We start from the raw sequence: 20,485 nt of genomic DNA, 5'->3' as shown, positions 1-20,485 counted from the left end.
AGGTCTCCAGTCGAGGCGTGTGCCAGAACCTCAGGAAATGGCCCAAGCTCCGTCTGGAATCTGTCAGGTTCCATCAGGCTCCTGGGGCGGAACCATCTTACCGGCTCCACCTCCCTGCGGCGGGGTGCAGCAGTTCGAGATGAAGGAGAGAGTGACCTGACCATGACAAGGGTTCAGTAACTATATTCCCTATATCAAGATCCCTCAACCACTGTCCAGAGACAAAAAACAGATCCAGCGTGTTTCCCCCTGTGTGGGTAGGGCCATGAATTAACTGGGTCAGGTCCATAGCTGTCATGGAAGCCATGAACTCCCGAGTCATCTCTGACATCTCACCCACGGACGGCAGGTTGAAATCCCCCATGACCATAAGCTTAGGGGTATCAACCGCCACCACGGCGATGACGTTGAGTAGCTCGGGCAGGGCTGTTGCCACGTGGCAGGGAGCCAGGTACGTGATCAGCAAACCCATCTGAACCCCATGACCCCATTTCACAAAAAGGGATTCACAGCCGGCCGTCTGAGGAACAGTGGCCTCCCTCGGTCTCAGACCTTCTTTAATGATAACCGCTACCCCCCACCCCTCCCCTGTGACCTCGGCTGATGGAATGCTTGGAAACCTGGCGGGCACATTTCAACGAGGGGAACCCCCCCTCCTGGCCCAACCAGGTCTCCGTAATACCTGCCAGGTCCGCACCCCCTCCTGAACAAGATCACAGATGAGGGGGGCTTTATTTACTACGGACCTGGCATTGCACAGCATCAGCCAAAGGCCTGGGTCCTGAGGGACTATGCAACCTGAGGAGCGAGTAGAGCCTTGGGGGCCGGAGCACACCACCGCTCATAGACAGCGAGTGCGCACTCCCCTAACACGATATGGCCCCCTGCTTCTGCCATATCTACCCCTCCCACCTACAGTACTGATGTTCAAAAAACTATCCGGACAAGCTCTAACCCCCCCTCGATCCTGGGTCCCCCATCCCCCACGCCATGCTTCACTGCCAGACCCGACCCTCCCCCTTGTGGGTTATCCCCCATACCCACAGCCCGAATTCCAATCTGACCCTCCCCCTCCCTAGGACCGCTTAAAAATTTGACTAAAAATTTTGTTAGAAAACCCCTCAATCCCCTCGTTTTCACATGCCACCTCTCTGGGTCCCAAAACCCTTCCTTGAGGTGGGCCCTCGATAGTGAGGAGGGCCACATCTGCAAGAAGGGGGAATCTCGCAGCGCAAGAAGATCTGCAGTTGTATACATCTCCAAAATGCAGCAATGGAGGCCCAAAGCTCAGACAGGGGACTTCACAAAAGATGTAGCACAGCCAATTGTTCATCGATGTGCTGTTGGTATCTCAACTGTCCTCCCACAACAGCAGGAGGGTCCTAAATTATCTCCTCCAATGGAGGCGACCTCCGGCCCACCCTCCCACGGCGGAACCCCATGGGGCCGTAGATTGAAAAAGTTCTCCCACAGACAAGAGTCATGATGTAATAGAGGACCCCTCAACAGTTGCATCAGTTTGGCTGACCATGGCACTGATAAGGACATCATCAAAATAGGGAACTACCCCTGGAAGTCCTTGTAGTAGGCGTTCCATCGTACTTTGGAACAAGCCGGGGGCTACGCTAACTCCGAAATGTAACCTAGTGCATTTGAAGGCACCTCTGTGAGTTACGATAGTCTGTGCCTCCACGGTAGCACCATCTATTGGCAGTTGCTGGTACGCCTGTGCAAGATTGAGTTTTGCGAAGATCTTGCCAGGACCCAGCGAATGGAGTAAATGGTGCACAAATGGGACAGGGTAAGCACTCTGCTGGAGAGCCTTATTAATCGTGCATTTGTAGTCGACGCAGATGCGCACAGACCCATCAGGCTTGATGGGCATCACGATGAGGGTCACGATGTCACGATGGGGGTTTCCCATTTGGCGTGGTCTACTGGGACTAACACCCCCTGTTTAATTAGTTTATCCGGTTCCAAGTCAATCTTAGGCTTTAGTGCGAAGGGCACTCAGCCTTAAGTCTGATTGGGGCTACATTGGGGTCAAGATTAAAAGAGATAGGGGTCCCCATGTACTTGTCCAGCCAGTCATTGAACACGTCCTGGAACTCTTTCATCAGGTCATCCCTCAGACTGCTGCAACTCCTGGCCGGCTCGCCCCTTGCGCTGTGGACTCTGGTGAATCCCATTCCAAGGACCTTAAACCAGTCCAGCACCAGGAGGCTTGGTAGGCGTTCACTGACTACGGTGAGGGGAAGCTTCTTCCAGTGCTCTCCATACTCGACCTGGAACATGCCAACTCCTTCCACGGGGATGCGGTTTCCTTGGTAGTCCCGAAGCTGTATCCACTGGTGCTGTAGTTGACTCTTCTTTAAGCTGGGTATTGCCACTTTCAGGGTGGCCGAGGACATGATGGATAGAGATGACCTGGTATCTATCTCCATCTCACAAGGGCTCCCCTCTATTTCTACCATGGTGGAAATACCATGGTGTGGACCTGCTTTTCGATGGTCGCGCTGGCTTGGCTGACTCTGGTGCTGTAGGTCTCGTAATTCCGGAAGCTCGCACCTTTTTTTGAATCGCCATCTTTGTTGTCCCTCTTATGTCGCGCCTGCTCCGATTGGCTGGCTCCGCTCCTTGGCTTGTTGCTGGATGGTAGACTTGCCCGGCAGACCCTTGCTAGATGTCCCTTTTTGTCACAGCGTCTGCAAATGGCATCCTTGAACTTGCAAGTCTGCCATTGGTGGGAACCTCCGCAGGTTGCACAGTTCTCCCGACGCTCTTTCTGCTCCCTTCTGTGCCGTTCCGTTTGGAAGATGTCTTTGTTGGACTCTTCCTCACTGTCGGTCTGGGTCGTCTCACGGTGCACCAGTGTCAACCTTGGCGTTGCTTGTGATGGTGCTGGCCATTGGAGGGTCTCTGCAGCCTTGGTTGATGATTTGTGTGCCCTTGCCTCGTCAAGGGTGATGTGGAGCGTGAGATTGGTCCTGGCGAGCAGTCTTCTCTGTAGGCAAATATCTCTCACGCCACAGATTAGTTGCTCTAGGAGCACATCATTGAGGTCTCGGTATTCGCAGTGTGTCGCTGCCTTGCGCAGGGCAGCCATGTGAGCACTGATCGGTTCACATTCTCGCTGCAGTCGTTGCCGGAACTCGTACCTCTGTACGAACTTAGATGGTACTAGGGCGTAGTGGGCCTTCAGCGAAGCTTGCAAGGCTTGCCACGATACTGTCTGGACTGGGTTTGGTTCTGATAGCGACTCAGCCATGTCGAAAACCTCCGGTCCACAGTGGCTCAGGAATAGCGCTCGCTTCCTGTTGTCAGAGAGGCCCTGTAAATCAATGGCCTCCAGGAAGCATTCAAACTGAGCCATATATAACCCCCACTTCTCTCTGGCTGGGTCAAAAGGCGTTGGCGGTACATATGCAGACATCGTGGTAGTCCTGCTCTGTACAGGGCTCATCCGCCTGGCTGAATCCGTCGTCGTCAGCTCTTTCTCGGCTTGCTTCTCGTTGCCTCAATCCCACCTTCATCGCCAATGTTAAGTTGGGCAATTGAGGAGGCAGAAGCAAGGTAGTGCGTGACAACAGCTCTTTAATGTAGTGTGAACTTCAGCAAAAGTTATAGTAACACAGCTCCCTTTATATACCTTGCCGGTCAGGGAGCTGACCAATCACTATTTACCCATTGTCTTTTAAATCTCCCGTCAAAACTATATACATAACATAATGATTCTTAAAATCTACTTTTACCTTAACTTTATTGTACTATAAAAAAAACATGGTACAATGTTTTTTTTTTTACAACCTCAGATCGTGCCCACCTAATTTTAAAATTCCTTTATTTTTCAGCAAAACCCATGTTTTTGTATTTGTCAAATAAATAATGAGTATCTGTGTACAGATTCAACACAGTATCCTTAGAGGTGTATCCATCTTGTCAGGTGTTAGCATGTTTGTTAGTATGTTCAGTTTAACAGAAGCTCATTGTAGGAATGAATGATGATTGATAAAAAAAAAATAGGTGATGAAATGTCTCTGAATGAGTCATGCCAAATACTAAAAACTTTGTTGCGGAAATAAATGATTTGGCAACCCGTGTCTCAATCAAAAAGTTCCACACTCCCTGTTTCATAATTTAGCAGCCCAGCCTGAAAAACAACCAGTGTTGGGAGAAAGCCCGATCACTTGTGTTTGCTAAAAACCTGACTACAAATTAAAGGAAATTTCAGATTAAAGCACCTGATCCTGTTTGGTTGAGGATTTGATCAGATAGGCAAATTTGCCTCATCAAATTGTCAGCTCTACCGCAATTTCTAACATTTTTCTGTAACTCAATGTGCCTGCTCCTATCAAATAATCCAAAATAAATTTATCAGTGAAAAGCAGGATAAAAAGAAACAAAGCAATAAATTTGTCCAGCTTCATACTGCAATCATTAGACCAAAATCTTCAAAGTGCTCTTTCATTATCAACCTCCTTTAAGGAATTAGCAAATGTTCATATTTCTTTGGTTTTGCTATTTAACCTGTACAGTATAGCATTTTAATCTTTTGTAAACTGCCTGAGAGGATAGTGAAAAAAACAAGTTCAGAACAGTTCCCTGTCATTCCTCCTACATAACCCATCTTTGAAAGTAAACCACTATTGTAGAAACCATTTGATATTAGGCTGGCTAAACTGGTATGCTTGTTCACTTTAGTGCAGGGCTGTCAAACTCGAGTGGTCACAGCGGCATCATGTGACATATTGCGACTTTCCCCCCCTTCGCTAAACTGGGTATGGCTGTGGCCAGCGGTGTAATGCATCCAACCGCCGGGGCCGGGAGTTTGACACCCCTGCTTTAGTGACTCTGTTAACACATCAACTGTTTTAAACATGGCTTGTTCAACAACTCAAAATCGGTCTGCTTTGTGCTGAACCATAATGGAGTTCACATATCAGACCTAGCAAAAGACATTATAGACAAAGCAGAAAGGCAAAGGTCATAGAATTTGTAAACTTGTAGATTTTCACTGTTTTGCTGTAACTCCTATTCACATGGGAAGGCACACTTGACATCCAAATTAATTTGAATTTGAAAAAGAAACTAGGCATAGCTACTCTAGTGAAGAGAAGGAACAGGGGTAACATGATAGCAGTGTTCCAATATTTGAGGGGCTGCCACAGAGAGGAGGGATTTAACCTATTTTCCAAAGCACCCAAAGGCCAGACAAGGAACAATGGATGGAAACTGATCAAGGAGAGATTCAACCTAGAAATAAGGAGAAATTTTCTGACATGAGAACAATCAACCAATGGAACAACTTGTCTTCAGAAGTTCTGTGTGCTTCATCACTGGAGGTTTTCAGGAAGAGACTGGGCAGCCACTTGTCAGAAATGGTACTGTAGGGTCTCCTGCTTGAGCATAATGACCTACAAGATCCCTTCCAACTCTCTTATTTTGATCTGTTAGTCTGTTAAGAGAGGAGATAACGTGCTTCTGCCTTCAATACCGGTGATAGTAAAAGGGGAAACCTTTTCTTTCCTTAACACGATTTGAAATCCCAATTCCCTTCGCAGGACTGGTACCGAAAGGGTTAACATGTACGGTTTTTTTTTCCTTTGCTGACGTATTGGACTCTAGCAGCAAGGGTTCTGGGAGTCGTAGGCTCTAGTAGTTTCCTGTGTTTAATGGCTCCTCGCTAATAAGGTACTGTAGCTTTTGCATAACAAATTACACAGCGTTTTAGGCTTATTTACCAGAAAGTCTGATTTAAACAGAAAGCATATCATGGAAAGTGTCGGTGCTGTAGACGTTATGTTTCATATTTTAACCTTTACATTGCATTAAAGAGCAATGATTTGTAAATTCTTTGGTCTGCAATTCAGAATCTCATAGCAGTAAATCTGCATTTGGAGTTAACTTTGTTGGACACCAAGGCATGTAGTTTGAACCAGCATGCGTGGAATTCAGTTACACAATACAGACTAGGCAGACATAAAGGAAGTTTTCTTTGTTTGCTGCTTGCATAGATTTAACCGTTTTCCGAATCATCGTTGTAGCTGCAAGGCCAGGCCATGTAGTATTCTCCGGAAATAAATAGCGCTTATCTCATATAAGAGTACTGGTGGTTAAAGTTTTGGGAGGAGTAAAGGAACTTCTGAATATAGAAAATTGTACTGAAAGTGCTCTTAGGACTTCAACTCTGTATATCTATTCTATGGAATTTTTACGAAATACATGTCAATTTTACAATGAAACTTTGCATTTTGTGTTATCGATTAAAGTATTTCCAACCTCGCAGTCTAAATTTGCATTTCTGTGCCTAGTAACAAATGAGTTAATCAGATTGAGGTTTATTTTAGTGTGAACATACATAATATATAATTTGAAAGTCATTCAGAACCATAAAGTAGCTGATCACATCTAAAAAATTCAGTACATATAACTAGTTTATGGTTCAGGATGTCTTGCAAATCCGAGAAAGTTGAACTGTTACGCAGATTAAAGCAGGATGGAGAACATCAAGCAATGAGGGCAAATATATGTACTATAGCTAAATGATCAGAGCAGTTTAGTATGTTATATCCTTATATGGAAATTTGCATGTAGTGTTGGGTGAGAGTTAAACTAAATCAATTCTTTAAAAAAGGCAACAGGGCTAAACTAGCTAACAAGCTACACAATCAAACATGAATATTAAAACATGTAAATCACTCCTGGCCTGAACACCTATAAAGATATCTACAACTTGTGTTACAAATAACACTATTACTTCATAGAACCATAGAACTGAAAGATTTTGAAGTCCAGCTCCCTGCACAGTGTAGAAATTCACTATAGTAGCAGTATGTCCAATTGCTATTTTATGCCCATTGTCCCATTTTATCAAGAGCCTGTTGAATCTTGGTACTGGCCTCTAAGGTGTTTGTTAACCCCCTATTTTTGTGTGATCTGAAACTTTTATGTATTTTCTAATCATTCATCCAAGCCTTTTAGGAATACGTTGAATAGCACAGGACTCAAAAAAGGAGCTTTCAGTATGCTACTTGATGTTTCCATACAGTTTGACATGGAGTATCTAATTAGGTACAATTGTTCTGTCAGCTCTAATTTCACATAATGGTAATATAATCCAACCCACATTGTGCCAATCCACATTGTGAGAGATTTACTATCCTGTTGGCTTATATTCCAGTCTCCAGTGATGGGCTAATTTGGTCAAGGTCTTCACATTTTGGAAAGTTCTAACATTTGATTATTTGTCTTATTCATAGTATATAACACAGAGCTGAACAAGTTTTTGAATGTAGGCTGCACTCAGCCATGCCAAAGTCATTCTCAGATGGATTCACAAGAAAAACTAAATTTAATTTTAATTAAAACTAAATTAATGTGCAATATATTTTCAGTACTTCCTTTCTTCCAGCCTGAAGTGTTTTCATTTTGTTTTATAAGTCTCTGCTGAAAGCCTTAAAATAGAAAGATTTTTTTAAAGACATAGTAACTGCTGCTGTTTAAAACAACAGTCTATTTTCCTTACAGCTGCTCTCTGTATCTCCTATGTGATCCCAGAAAACATGTTTGGGTGCTTTAAATAGTTGCAGATAGATACTATGTTTTTATACCCATATATTATGAAACATCTTTTGAAAGTCAAATGAGAAGCATTGTATAGCTTTAGTTTATAGATAAATATCAATTATTCATAATGCTATTTTTTTATCCAGGTTGTTAAATTAACAGGACTTTGTGGATTAATTTGGATGAACCTGACCCTGTTAGTTTTTCATAAGAACTTGGAAACCTGGTTCTTACCTCCCCCTTGTGGCTTTTGGCCAGAACATTGGTTGAACTCATTCTGAAACGACTTTGCACTTGAATATGTTGTGGCTTGGCTATATTGTAGTGTTTTGTGTAGTTTGCTCTTGATTTACTTGGGTTTTTCTGTTTTTAGCTATATGTAAGTCTCTCAGAGTCTTATTTGTGAAATGGGCAGAAATATAAATCTTCCAAATAAATAAACAATATAAACTCCTGGCATAGCATTAGGTCTTGTTATTTTATTAGGAGAAACTTTACAGCTATAGGAAAATAAACCATATCAACCCATTAACTGACCTTGGGGGGGGGAGAGATAAATATGGAATTTGATATATATATACATGATTCTAAGGGTCTCAAGAACATAATTTTGAAAAGTCTTTATGATTAATCATACTTCTATTATTGTATCACTAGAGAACCTATCACTAGAGCCCTACATGGAAAGCCATTTATTTTTAAAAATGCATCTGATGCATTTTTTAAAAATAAATGGCTTTCCGTGTAGGGCTTTGGCAGAGACATAACAGAGAAATAGTTTGAACTGGGAGAAAATCCTGGAACTTGATAGAAAGGTCACTAGAAATAAATATAGATTACTATTTTTGGAATAAACTTGTAGTGAAATATGTAACATGTAACATATTAATATGTTTAAAATTAGCTTCCCTTGAAATCCTTAATTTATTTCAAATATAAATGGATTTGTTGGAATGGAAAACAAATTCTTGGATTTGTTTTCAGAAGGGGCTTTAACTCAAATAGAATTTTCTGTATACAGTGGGATAAATAAATCAGGATTGTTTAAAATAATACTGAGCAATGTAGGAAAAATATGTTTGCTTATTGCAATTATGTACATTTCAGAGTTTTTGCTCTAGAATGAAAAAAAAATTGATTCCAGGAAAGAATCAAAATGGTTTTTTGGTTTCAGAAAATGGGCAGGGGAATATGGAACCTAGAATATAAACAGGATAAATTCTCAAATTTAATAGTGAAAATGTTGCCATAGGTGCTCAGTTTTCATTGTTGTTTTCCTTTATTGAATATTTTATTCCACATTATTAACACAGAGGATTTTCCAATTCTCCAGCATGGATCTTTTATTACTGCAATTCTCATTCTCTTGTCTACTGCGAGAGCCAATCAAATTAATCTTAACTATTGCTACTAGATTTCTATTGGCTAAGAATTGGGTGGGTAAGTTGAAGCCCAGTTATTGACTTCCAAGCAGTTTGTAGGCAGCTTGGCAAGTAATATACCAAATTTGGAGGATATTGAATAGTTTATCCTTTGGCCAAGTTAATGGTTGTAACTGAAGTGCAGCTCCTTAAAATTTGCAACTGCTTTATGGTCATTAGAATCTGCTAGTTCAATTCATCTAAAGTCAGATAGATGTATATTTTCAGAGAGAAATAAGCAGTAGATGAGATTCTGTACCATTTTAACATGCATCCAGACACTGTGGTGTCCAGAGGGGATTGGGGGGTATCAGAATGACAGAAGCAGTTTTGGACAGTCATAATGCAAGCACTATCCCATTTCATCATTTTGATGATGGCAGGAAGCTTCTATTGGTGTCCATGCCTATAGAGGTCTGAGTTTCAATATTTTACCAAACAAGAAATCTATAATGAAAGATGCATCATTCACGCTGGTCAAGGTTTTAACAAGTTAAAACTGTTTCCTAATGCAAAGGGCAAACTTGTTTGGAATTTGTTGAGGTCTATAACTTATTCCCAATAAAATATAGTAGCCTTTATTTTAGACAGCTTATGTCTGTTTTATTTGATGATGTATTCAATTACAATATTGTTTAAAAATTCATTCACTTAGCATTAAAATTGAGGGTCACTGCTAGTACTGCACATAAAAAGTGTAAAAAGCATTATTGGAATTTTAACCCTAAAAACAAGTTAGTTGTAATGGACATCCTACAGTATGGTTTTCAGTAGGGTTTATATGCAATTAACTTTAAATGAATTGGAGCCTACAGCTGTTCAGTTACCATTTGACCAGTATTTTAACAAACGGATTAATTGTTGCCAGTGAGGGTTTATTTTTTTGTTCTTTTTTTCCTCTCTTAAACTGAATAGCTGCTGAATAGTCATTTGCCGATGAATACGACCCGTGTCACCAACCAAGTCAAGTCTTGGCTGTTTGTACTGCAACTGGTCACTGATCTTGTCACTCAGTGGAAACACATTTCCCTTTCTTGAATGTTTTGTATCTGAGGAGAAGTGTGCTGGGAATTCTTATTTATAGAAACAACATCTTTGCCTGCCCCTGAAATGAGATCAACTCCATCCTTTTGAAACTCCATGAGCCCTCCATCAAGACCTGATTATCTTATCAGACCTGGGGTTCCGAAGGTACCAGAGACTTGCTTTGAGGGCTCTATTGTTGAGGGGGGCATTTTTATCTTCCCTTCACTTCATTTGTATCTTTTTGGTTTTTATAGTTCTTACATCTTCATCTGTTATTTTTACATTTGCTATTTTATCTAATTGTTGTGCACCACCCAGAGTATTTTTGGTAATATGGCTGACTATATAAATTTAATAAATAACGAAATATTAAACCCATGTCACTAATATTGACATCTCGTTAATGCATAGCTGTTGAAACAAATCAGTGAGCTATTTTGGCAGATGGTTTTGCCCTTAGCAATTTTCCATTTATCTGTGGTTCAAATGGGTTCTTTGAATATATCATTTCTCTTTCTTCCCCAGGTGACTTTTCACAAAAAAGTATTGCATTCTTACATATTTGCCTTGTAACACCGTAAACTGAAGATTACAGTAATACAGAGTTAAGATGATGTTCTTGAATTGGAAGGTGAGAACATTTTTAATTTGTATCTTAAATTTTGATCTCCTGATTTCTTAGCCACTGAGTCTGGAAGAAATAACCCTGTATATTTTGTATACATCGACACCTATTCTGAGAGAGAACAACATTCTAGAAAACTACAATCTGTACTATATGATTTGTGGTTTTATAAAAAGATTATAGCAGATTCTTCCTATGGCCTCTTGTTTCTTGATTGGCTGTGCAAGAACATATCTCAACCAATGACTGCACACTTTAGGCTGTGTGTTCTTGTACTTTATCCGTGTGGTCAGCTTATCCTCATTCTGTATAGAACAGATTCTTTTTCCATGAGTTGGATTTTACTTTCACACTTTTTAAAATTGTAGCCTTTTGAATAAAGAACTACATAATCATTCTGTTCTTCTTTAATAGATAATGTTAAAGCCAGCAAAACCTTTATTGGGGGCTCCCTATGGTTAGCTTTTTAGTGAGCCTATTTGGAATATTAAAAGAATATTGTCCATACCATCACAAATTAACCCTCATGAAGCAAAGGAATTTTTTGAGAATTAATTATAAAGTGCCTGTACAGTATTTTAACTGAGATCATCCTCATAAGGCATTGTTAATGTGATGAAAATTGTAACTATTCCATGACTATGAAGGCCTATCATTATAGCTGTTTCAAGGAAGTAATTTGAGTTTGACAAATTCAAATGTTCATTTTCTAGCTATTCTGTTTACATTATTACATTAAAATAACTCAGTGATTTTTTTTTCTGTTTTAGGCACTGGAAACTTTTCCACTACTAATGTACATTTTAGCTGCTAAAACATTAATTCTTTGCTTAGCATTTGCTGGGGCAAAAATATATCAAAGGAAAAGACTTGAAAAGAAGATGAAAAGGGAGCAAGAAGAAGAGCAGAAAAGAGAAATGGAGAGAAAAGAAAACTGAAAATCTAAAGGTATATTTTCACTGGAATCAATGATGTTTTATAACGAGTTAAAGAGAACATCGATTGAAACAATGCATGAAGGGAGTTGTGAAGTGACATGACCCATTCTATTCTCAGGTTGGTTAGAAGACCTTCTCCCCCCCCTCAATTTCTTGCATGAAAGATTTCTACACTTGTGCATATAAACAATTATTTTGCAAGCTCTGAAAACCTGGATGATTTATGTTGCTGATCTCCATATAGACGGCCCCATGGTCTCAATACACAAATGCACACACATTGATTATTGATTTGTTTCAAGACTGAAGGGACTTTAATCTGTCAGCTGAGTGTTGTACAGCTCCCAAATACATTATGGGGCTAAAAGCATACAATCTAGTAAAAATGCAACTAGAAATGGGTTGGTGTTTACACTGTGTTATGAGTTGGAAAAGGCTTTTATGGCATATACAGTAAACTATAATTAAACAATCAGTGGTTCATTGTTGAATTTAACCTACCTTTCAGGGTGTGGGAGTGTTGTTGTAACTCACATTCCTCTAATAATTTCATGCTTGGTGAGTTTACTAGAACTCTTTGGAACTTCAGTTTAGATTTTATATGTCTGATAAATATTTGAAAACATCAACTGTCATAGTAGAAGGAGCACTTTCAAATTCCTATTCTCCCACCCCTTTAAATACGAACATCACCCATAAATAATATGTACTGCGAGATAACTTATTCTTCTTTTCTTGTGCGGAAATACATTGGTATGGGAATATTAATATGAGAAAAAGACCCTGCCAGCTATCTTCCCATTGCCACCTTCCATTCTCTGACTTTGCCTGATTAAAGACAAAACTCTTTCCAAGAAAGAAAAAAACCCCATATGTCTCATCCTTTAGGACGTGATCTTCCAGTCTTCCTATTCAATTGTAGCAGAAGGCTTATGCCAAGATCATCATCTGGAGGTTCACTATGGGAAAAATGTCAACTAAAATATTTAACTTAGTACATAAAACATGTTGGAACTGGAGCAGCAGAAGAATATATTTGAGTTAGACACATCCTGACCCAGGAATTTTATTTGAATAAGCTGCACTGCTTGTTCTCCTGGGCCTCTTTGGGGCAATCTTGTAATGAAGGCTGAAACAGCTCCAACTCTTTTTTAAAATGAAAGAATCAGCTTTGCAATTTCAGGACATTCTAAAGAACTGGAAATAATTGCTTTTATTATATGTGGAATATTTGTCCCGCATCTACATGCACTTAATACACAAACACACACACACACACACACACACACACACACCCCTCAGCCTATGAGAACAGAATAACTTTGTCCAACTGTTTACCAAATATGTGCAAAATGTGATTAACGTGCAAAAATGTGATGATTAACAAATATGTGCAAAATGTGATTAACACTCTGTTCGACAATTGGGAACAGTAATTTATGATCTGAGAACTTAGAAAGGCTTCTTTTATTATTGTGCTTTTGATTGGCATATTTTATTATTTGATACATGTTAATTGCTGCATGCAAAACTTGTGTGAATGAGAATTTACAAAGGTGAGTTTCAGAACACAAAACAATTTTAGTTTCCTGGGAAAACAGTGAAATTATGAAATGTTATATGGTGCTCTGAACCTCAAATGGCACATGCATTCATAAACTGGCTTGAATGCCGCCTTCTGGTACTTTTTAGAAATTCAAATGATTACATTTCTGGAACTATTTATTTCAAACATTTCAAAATAAAATAATATTGTGCTAAAACATCGCATCACAAAATCTGAAGCAACAATAAGAAACAAATCTTAAACCCCAAATATAAATTACATTTTGTAAATTGAATTTAAGAAAAATATTTGAATAAAAATTGAATAGTAGCAGGCAGAAATTTGTGTCATCTTCTGAGAGAAAGGAGAATGGGAGCTACTTGAATCTTTTGGACAGCAGATTGCTTATCATGGGAGCCATTGAAAATAAGACTACACTTCATATATTAGATTAGAATGGCATCTGGAGTAAGACCTTATAAAAGTAAGGCTTTAATCTAGAGCTGAGCATTTGCTACCTGTATATAAGGTTTTCTCGTTACTTCCTTGGGCCATTGTGGTGCAGTGGTTAGAATGCAGTACTGCAGGCTACTTCTGCTGACTGCCGGCTGCCAGAAATTTGTCAGTTCGAATCTCACTGGTTCAAGGTTGACTCAGCCTTCCATCCTTCTGAGGTTGGTAAATGAGGACCCAGATTGTTGGGGGCAATATGCTGACTCTGTAAACCACTTAGAGAGGGCTGTAAGGCACCATGAAGCAGTATATAAGTCTAACTGCTATTGCTATTGCTTCCTAGTGAGACTTATCCTAATTTTGAAATCCCTCTATCAACAATCAGTTCAGACTTTTGATAAAAATGGTCTGTTTCTTTCTTGCTTTTATTTTCTAACAAGAAAGGAAGGGAAGGAACCCCCCCCCCCAAAAAGGAGACTGGATTGTGCAATTCACATTCCACCCATTTTGCATACAGCTTTCAAATTAGTTCCAGCACTGTGTGCTTTCAAATGGATAAAGATTGCATTCTGCAATGTAACCTACCAGGTAGGGTAACAGTGCCCTTTGGCTTGCATTATAAAACTTTGGCACTGTCTTCTGCAAGCAAAATAAAGATCTCAAGTTGTGTAAAAAGTAGGCTGGGACGAAGTAGCAAGAAAAGGAAGAGTGACACCTCAAGTCCCCATCTTCTTTCCCAGTCCTAAATTTTTGTGTGCAGAGAATAGGGTAGGCTGAGATTTGAACTGTGAAGTTGCAGCCAAGCAGTCAGCTGGACTTTAGGTACAGTAGCATTAGGAGTTGTAATGTAAGGGATTGCAGTATCACTTAGGAGCCCATGACATCAAAGCAAAACTTTTATTTCGAACTTGCATGTTGCTTTTTGCATGAGAAGATGGAGACTTACTAGCTGCTGCAAATAGAATCGTTCTATTTTGTGTGCAGATTTTCAGACATGTGGCAGCTGACTTGGATGCCTTTCTGGGAAGTATTGAAGATTTCACTGAAATGGAGAACTATGCTTGGAGAAATGAATTCCCTAAGATCAAGATTTATTTAAATAACAATGTATTTTAATTTTGTTGTTGTTTTGTTACGGATAGTAGCAGGACATTGTCAGTTATTTATTCAGTAAATCTTCTTTTACAAAACTGGTACCGGTATCATTTGTTCAAGTACCGTGTTTTCCCAAAAATAAGACCATGTCTTATATTTTTTTGAACCCCGAAATAAGCACTTGGCCTTGTTTTCGGGGAGGTCTTACTATTTTGGGGCATGTGGCACAAGATGGGGCTCCTCTTGCCATCTTGCCTGATTTCCAGCTCTGCGTTTAAATATTTTTTGTGGAGGGCTTATTTTCGGGGGGAGGCTTATTTTAGTGCATGTACTCAAAAGCCCGATTGAGGTTAGTATCAGGGAATGTCTTATTTTGGGGGAAACAGGGTACCTTCCAGTTAGATAGATAATCAATTTTTCTCCCATGCAAGAGGAAAACTATTCCCTTTGCAGCCTAATCTGGTCAGTGTTGCTTATGAATACATCCTACTAGAAATAATTAGATTGGTCCTGACTGGTCCTGATTGGTTTTAAAACTACGCTTTGAATTGGAAGGGAAAAAGAACCAGATATTACATCTACTGCTGTCTGTCTCCCAGTAAAATAGATAATGCTTAGTAGAACAGCTACGCTGTATGGCTGCAGTTCCCAACCCTTCATTCCCCAGTATCTGCTCAGAAAAGACACTTTGGGGCAAGTACAAAGATGCAGTCTTAACATTTCACATTTGATTAAGTCATTACTCTTCACCCTGTCCTGTTTTTTTAAGATGAAGGTACAAATTATATGTGGAAGAAAAAAATTATGCTGAAGTCTAAAATCTGCAATGCTGTGATTCCTATTGAACTGAGTCAAATTTTTGAATGGGCCTGCAAATGACTGCACTTGTAACTTTGGGCACAATATATCACAAAATTAAAGGCTATAGTTCTTTGCACTCTTGCACGGTAGAAATAAAATCTATTGAATATAATAGGGCTTGTTTCTCAGTAAATATTAGTAAATATTACAGCCTTGTGCTGCAACCTTACTGAGTTGAAGAAAAATTTGATAAACTCTTGTGTTGCTTTTTGTGGAACTTGAAGTTAAACATGAAGATAGAACTTTAAAATCCTTAATATGGGTTCTAAATTAATATATAGTTTAAAAAATGTATGATTGTAATAATAATAATTGCAAATAAATTTTAAATTACCTAATTCATCTCTCATTTTCTAATAACCAAGAGATTATAGGTCTCTTATTAATGTGAGAGAAGATGTAGTGCCTTACCAAAAATTTTAAATTTTTTTGCCTCTTTTATACAAATGAAATAATGACCGTACTGTTACTTTATAAGGCTCATTAGATTCAGTTTTAATCTTCATGTTTAAAGTTAGAAGAAGTCACTTAAATCTAATATGATGATTTGATTTATTCTTAGAGCCAGATTAGTTATAAAAGTACTTTAATTTTGCACAGAGTACAAGTCATATCAGCAGGTACAATTTATACGAATGAAAATGGAAAGACGCTGAATATTTGTTTTACAATTCTACTGTTTCCAGACAAGGCACATCAATTGGGACACAAGCTTTCATATTGAGAGTCCGATGAGAATTTTACTTTGGCTCTTTTTTAAATCTCCATTTGTATTTGATGTGGCTTTTGAAAGATTGTTTCTCTTTTTGTAGCTGGGAGACATATTCTTCCACTTGCTGCTGAGAAAACTGATCTCTGCTTTTCAATTTATTTTGTTTTAATTAACAAGTTGGAAAAGCAGTCCATGGGCCAGCTTCCAGATGTTGCTGAAAGCAACTCTCATCAGCCATCCTAGCCAGGGCTTTTGAGAAACAGAACTGGACAACATTTGGAAGAACCCATGTTGCCAATTTGAATTAAGAATGCACTGCTTGCCCTAGAACACAAAGGTCTATGGCACATTAATATCATATACTGCCATCCTGTGGAAATGTGATGATTTGCTTTGGCTAACCATGATGAAAGTCACCCTAAATACAAAAAAATATCATAGGCTGACAATGGAATACTGTATATGTTTGGAAATGACTATTACTGAATTCAAAGGATCTTTTTATTGTTGCTGGTAGAGCAGAAATGTCAAGAACCACTTGTATCCTCTCCATCTAAAGATGGATTTGAAGGATACCAGTATCACTATTTTTTAAAAAATATTTGGATAAACAGATATACAATAAAACATGCGGGAGTCTTTCAAGAATATTGTTCCCAGTTAGCCATTCATCCAGCTAAACTAGCATCTCCCAATGTGTCAATTGTTAGAAGAGATAAAAGTCTTTTCAGGTGATACTGGCAAACTTAGTATAAGCATAACTCCAAGGGGAGAAATGATACATAGAAAGTCTGAAATGAGAAAAAAGAGAACCAAAAAGGAGGTGAGGGTGACCAGTAGAGCACAGAGAACTCAAGAGAGAAATTGTGTTTCATTCATTTTCCTTGTATAATGTATCTCATAGATTTATTTTTTGCCTTATTTTTTAAAACCATGGAACTATGCTCTGGATGTGGCCAGTGTTCTGCCAAATGCATCCTATTTGGAAGTTGAGTCTCAGTATTCATATTTATTTAGTGTGTTCAGGGGTATAGCCACAAGACATTTTTGGAAGCTATTTTGAATATATGGATTGCTAGAGTATAATTGTGGCTGATTATTACTTGAGCACCACCATAGTGGATTCAAATTTAAGCACAAAAGTACCCCTATTTATTTAGCATTGGACGGACTCTTCCATTCATTTTTATTCTTATGAATTGTACTACCAAAAATAAAATGTAATCAGTTTAGGAACCTGGAATATGAAAATCCATAATCTCTTGGTCACCTCAAAAAGCATTGGAGGTTTGGTGGTAATTGGATGAAATTTGACCAGAATAAGTCAGTTTAAAATACAATGCAGCCATGGGCCAGGAATTCTGATTTGTAACTAGATTTAGAGAGAGAGAAAGTTTTCAGAGAAGTGAATTTGTAAAAAAACAAAGATTTAATCATACTTTTCTCCACCCACATATTTATTGGGGTGACCACCACTGTCTGTTGACTGACTTAATTACTTCTTTGCTATTCATGAAAATGTGGAAAGGTTCTAGAAGAAAAGGAAATATTTCTATTGGAACCCATCAATTTTTTTGCTCTTATAATTTGTTCTAACACCATTATGAGAATCAATGTGATCCAATTAAAGTGTACATCTTCATGAATTTGGAATATGGATTATACCTTTGTTTTTCTTAATTGTTAATAACTTAATTCTTAGTTTCTTATATTTATTTAAAATAATTAATTTAAGTTATTTAAGTTATTTAACTTAATGTAATGTAATTTAACAAAACTTAATTTCTTAATACCTATTTTAATACTATAATACCTAATACAATCATGCAAGAGAATCACATTATATTAAAAAGAAATGGCCACCCCAAAAGAATTTGGTTCTGGTATTTAGTTACTTAATTTATTAAATTAAATTAAATTAAGTTATTTAAGTTATTTAACTTAATGAAATTTAATTTAAGAAATCTTAATTTCTTAATTCTTAATGCCTGTCCTTATTTTTTCTTTTTTTCCCCTTCTATCTCAAAGTCTCTACATATTTACAAATAGCTATTTGTCCACATCACGACAAAATTAAATTAATCTACTTAAATGGCATATGAATCTAGTACTATAACAGTAAAAGTAACTTTAAAATTATTCTTTTTATTATCACCATTGACCAAGAATTATAAAGTGAAAATGCATGCTTAGTATCTGAATTAGCCCATTTTCAACCAAATATCACTTGACAAATGACTGGAAGCTGTCAGGAAAACTTATCCAAATAGTAATTTTCCCATCTCCGCACTTTGTTAACAGCCACTTTCCATTTGGTTGGGCTTGTTTTCTCTATTCCTTTCCCAATCAAGTCACTGAAGAGGATGCACTGGTATGAATAGGTCTTTTCCAAGGATGTCAGAGAAAAATCTTTTCTGTTATTGATAATAAACCATTTCAAAGATGACCAGACAGCATCCATAGGATGCAAGTAGTTGTAATCAAAAGGCACTGAAAGAAGTTCGTGACCTGTAGCCCTGGCAATTTCAGGGCAATGTTTGATGTTCAACAAGTAGGGATGAGAAATAGTCTGAGGATCAATTATGTCCCCTTCCTGGTTAGATGCTTCAGTCTTCACCCTTAAGCGTTTTTTCTCTTTGACCACAATGGCACACTTCCCATAAGTAATAGAGAGAAAGTCACAGAATTCCTGAAACATGTCGTCCTGCTGTCCTAAGGGTAAGTCATCCCTTAGATATACTCTGTATCTCCAGGGTACCCATCCTTGGCTGTTGCCAGCATGTACAACTGTCCATACAGGCCAGTTGAGATTATCTTCATAAGGAAACTTGTCTCCTGTTATGAGACTTTCAGAAAGATCAGTTTCACCTAAAAATATAGTCTTGTAGTCATTAAGGTGCAGAGTTCTTAAATTTTTCAAATATTGCAGACATAGTTTTCTTGATGTAGTATCGTGGGAACTCCGATGAATGATGTGTTTTAATAGTGGGTTTACAACGCGATGCATCATGGATTTCCTGGCAAAATTGAACTGCACAGAAAATTCTAATGATGCCCAGGGATATTGATGATCTCATAATGGATGTCACTGCCTGTATTATTTAGTAATACTGAAATAAAAACTAAAGGTGTCAGGAAGAGCATCCAGCCAGTAAATGCTCAGCTCCATTCAGTCGGCCCGATTCCACCCTGAATAAAGGGATTAAAGGGTCATCAAAAGAAAAAAAAATGAAACAAAAACTGAATTATGTATTCATGGGTCATGGGTAAATAATACTGGACAATAAGGATTTTGCTTCCTGAACACTTTTCGATGTATGTTATAGGTTTAAGGCTGCTAATTTTGAAAACAATCCATAATTTAACTTATTTGTACTGTTTTATAGAAATCTTCTATACATTTTTACACAATGACAATATACACCTTTCAGTATCTGTTGACTATGCTGCACACAAAAAAGAAATATACAAAAATATGGAACTACTGTTAAAGCACATCCAATATACCAAGTACAACTAGAATATCTGTGGAGGTCTAAAGGTAATGGCTCTGCTGCATAGAATGCAACTTGCATATGCCAAGTACTGTTCTTGCATAGACGAATGGAACAAACATGAAAGAGAGTCACGTTATATTAAAAAGAAATGGCCACTCCAAAATAATTTGGTTCTGGGACAGAAAAATATGGCACTGAACCATTTGATGATGTGACAAAGATACTTTTGTTTCTGCTTCACGTAAATCTTGGACTGATGAAAAATAAAAGTTTTTGTTATTTGAGACAAATGTTTTCAAGAATAATTGATGCCAAGATTAAGGAGGACATTTTTGTTGGTCTACAGATCAGATACAGTACATCATCAATGATGAGCAGTTTAAAGATCTGTTAGTGGGGCCAGAGAAAATTGCATTCAAGAATGTTGTTGAGAATTTTCTTGGTAACCACAAAGCTACATTCACCCAGTTGTCAAACTTCTTACAGCATACAATACCATTTAGTGCAACATGTCACTGAAGATTCATTTTCTGCATTCACGCTTGGATTTCTTTCTATGGGCTATCTGTGACAAGCATGGTGAAAGGTTTCACCAGGACATGGCCACAAAAGAAAAATGATATCGGGGCAACAGGAATCCATCAATGCTGGCTGACCATTGTTGGATGTTGCAGTGAGACGCATTGGAGACAACAGAAATGAAATTCAGCAGCAAAACACTTTTAGCCCTGTTGAATTCATGCAC

At 38.4% G+C, this 20,485-nt stretch overlaps 2 protein-coding genes across 3 annotated transcripts; one reads left to right on the top strand and one right to left on the bottom strand.

Moving 5' to 3' along the window:
- Nucleotides 1-5,655: 5,655 nt before the first annotated feature.
- On the top strand, nt 5,656-14,765 carry SMIM11 (small integral membrane protein 11). Of its 2 annotated transcripts, XM_070943535.1 has the most exons (5): nt 5,668-5,691; nt 9,903-10,178; nt 10,539-10,644; nt 11,409-11,586; nt 14,560-14,765. In XM_070943535.1, exons 3-4 carry the CDS (start codon nt 10,624-10,626, stop codon nt 11,574-11,576), a joined length of 189 nt encoding a protein of 62 aa, XP_070799636.1. In that variant the 5' UTR covers nt 5,668-5,691; nt 9,903-10,178; nt 10,539-10,623; the 3' UTR covers nt 11,577-11,586; nt 14,560-14,765. The 2 variants fall into 2 exon arrangements, with proteins under 2 accessions (XP_070799637.1, XP_070799636.1); XM_070943536.1 differs by lacking the exon at nt 9,903-10,178 and having other exon boundaries at nt 5,656-5,691.
- Nucleotides 14,766-18,491: 3,726 nt separating this feature from the next.
- On the bottom strand, nt 18,492-19,253 carry CUNH21orf140 (chromosome unknown C21orf140 homolog). The gene has a single exon (XM_070943858.1). It carries the CDS (start codon nt 19,251-19,253, stop codon nt 18,492-18,494), a length of 762 nt encoding a protein of 253 aa, XP_070799959.1.
- Between the last annotated feature and the right edge of the window lie 1,232 nt (nt 19,254-20,485).

The sequence above is a fragment of the Pituophis catenifer genome, unplaced genomic scaffold (assembly GCF_029215685.1).
Source record: "Pituophis catenifer annectens isolate HBS135680 unplaced genomic scaffold, rPitCat1.0.hap2 SCAF_4, whole genome shotgun sequence".
NCBI lineage: Eukaryota > Metazoa > Chordata > Lepidosauria > Squamata > Colubridae > Pituophis > Pituophis catenifer.
Note: the sequence above shows the minus strand (reverse complement) of the source record. Positions and strands in the feature narration are given on the sequence as shown.

Coding starts and splice junctions, on each gene's coding strand:
- SMIM11 (XM_070943536.1), top strand. CDS start 10,624: ATGATGTTCTTGAATTGGAAG. Junction 10,645..11,408: donor TGATGTTCTTGAATTGGAAG/GTGAGAACATTT, acceptor TTTCTGTTTTAG/GCACTGGAAACTTTTCCACT.
- CUNH21orf140 (XM_070943858.1), bottom strand. CDS start 19,253: ATGATGCATCGCGTTGTAAACCCACTATTAAAACACATCATTCATCGG.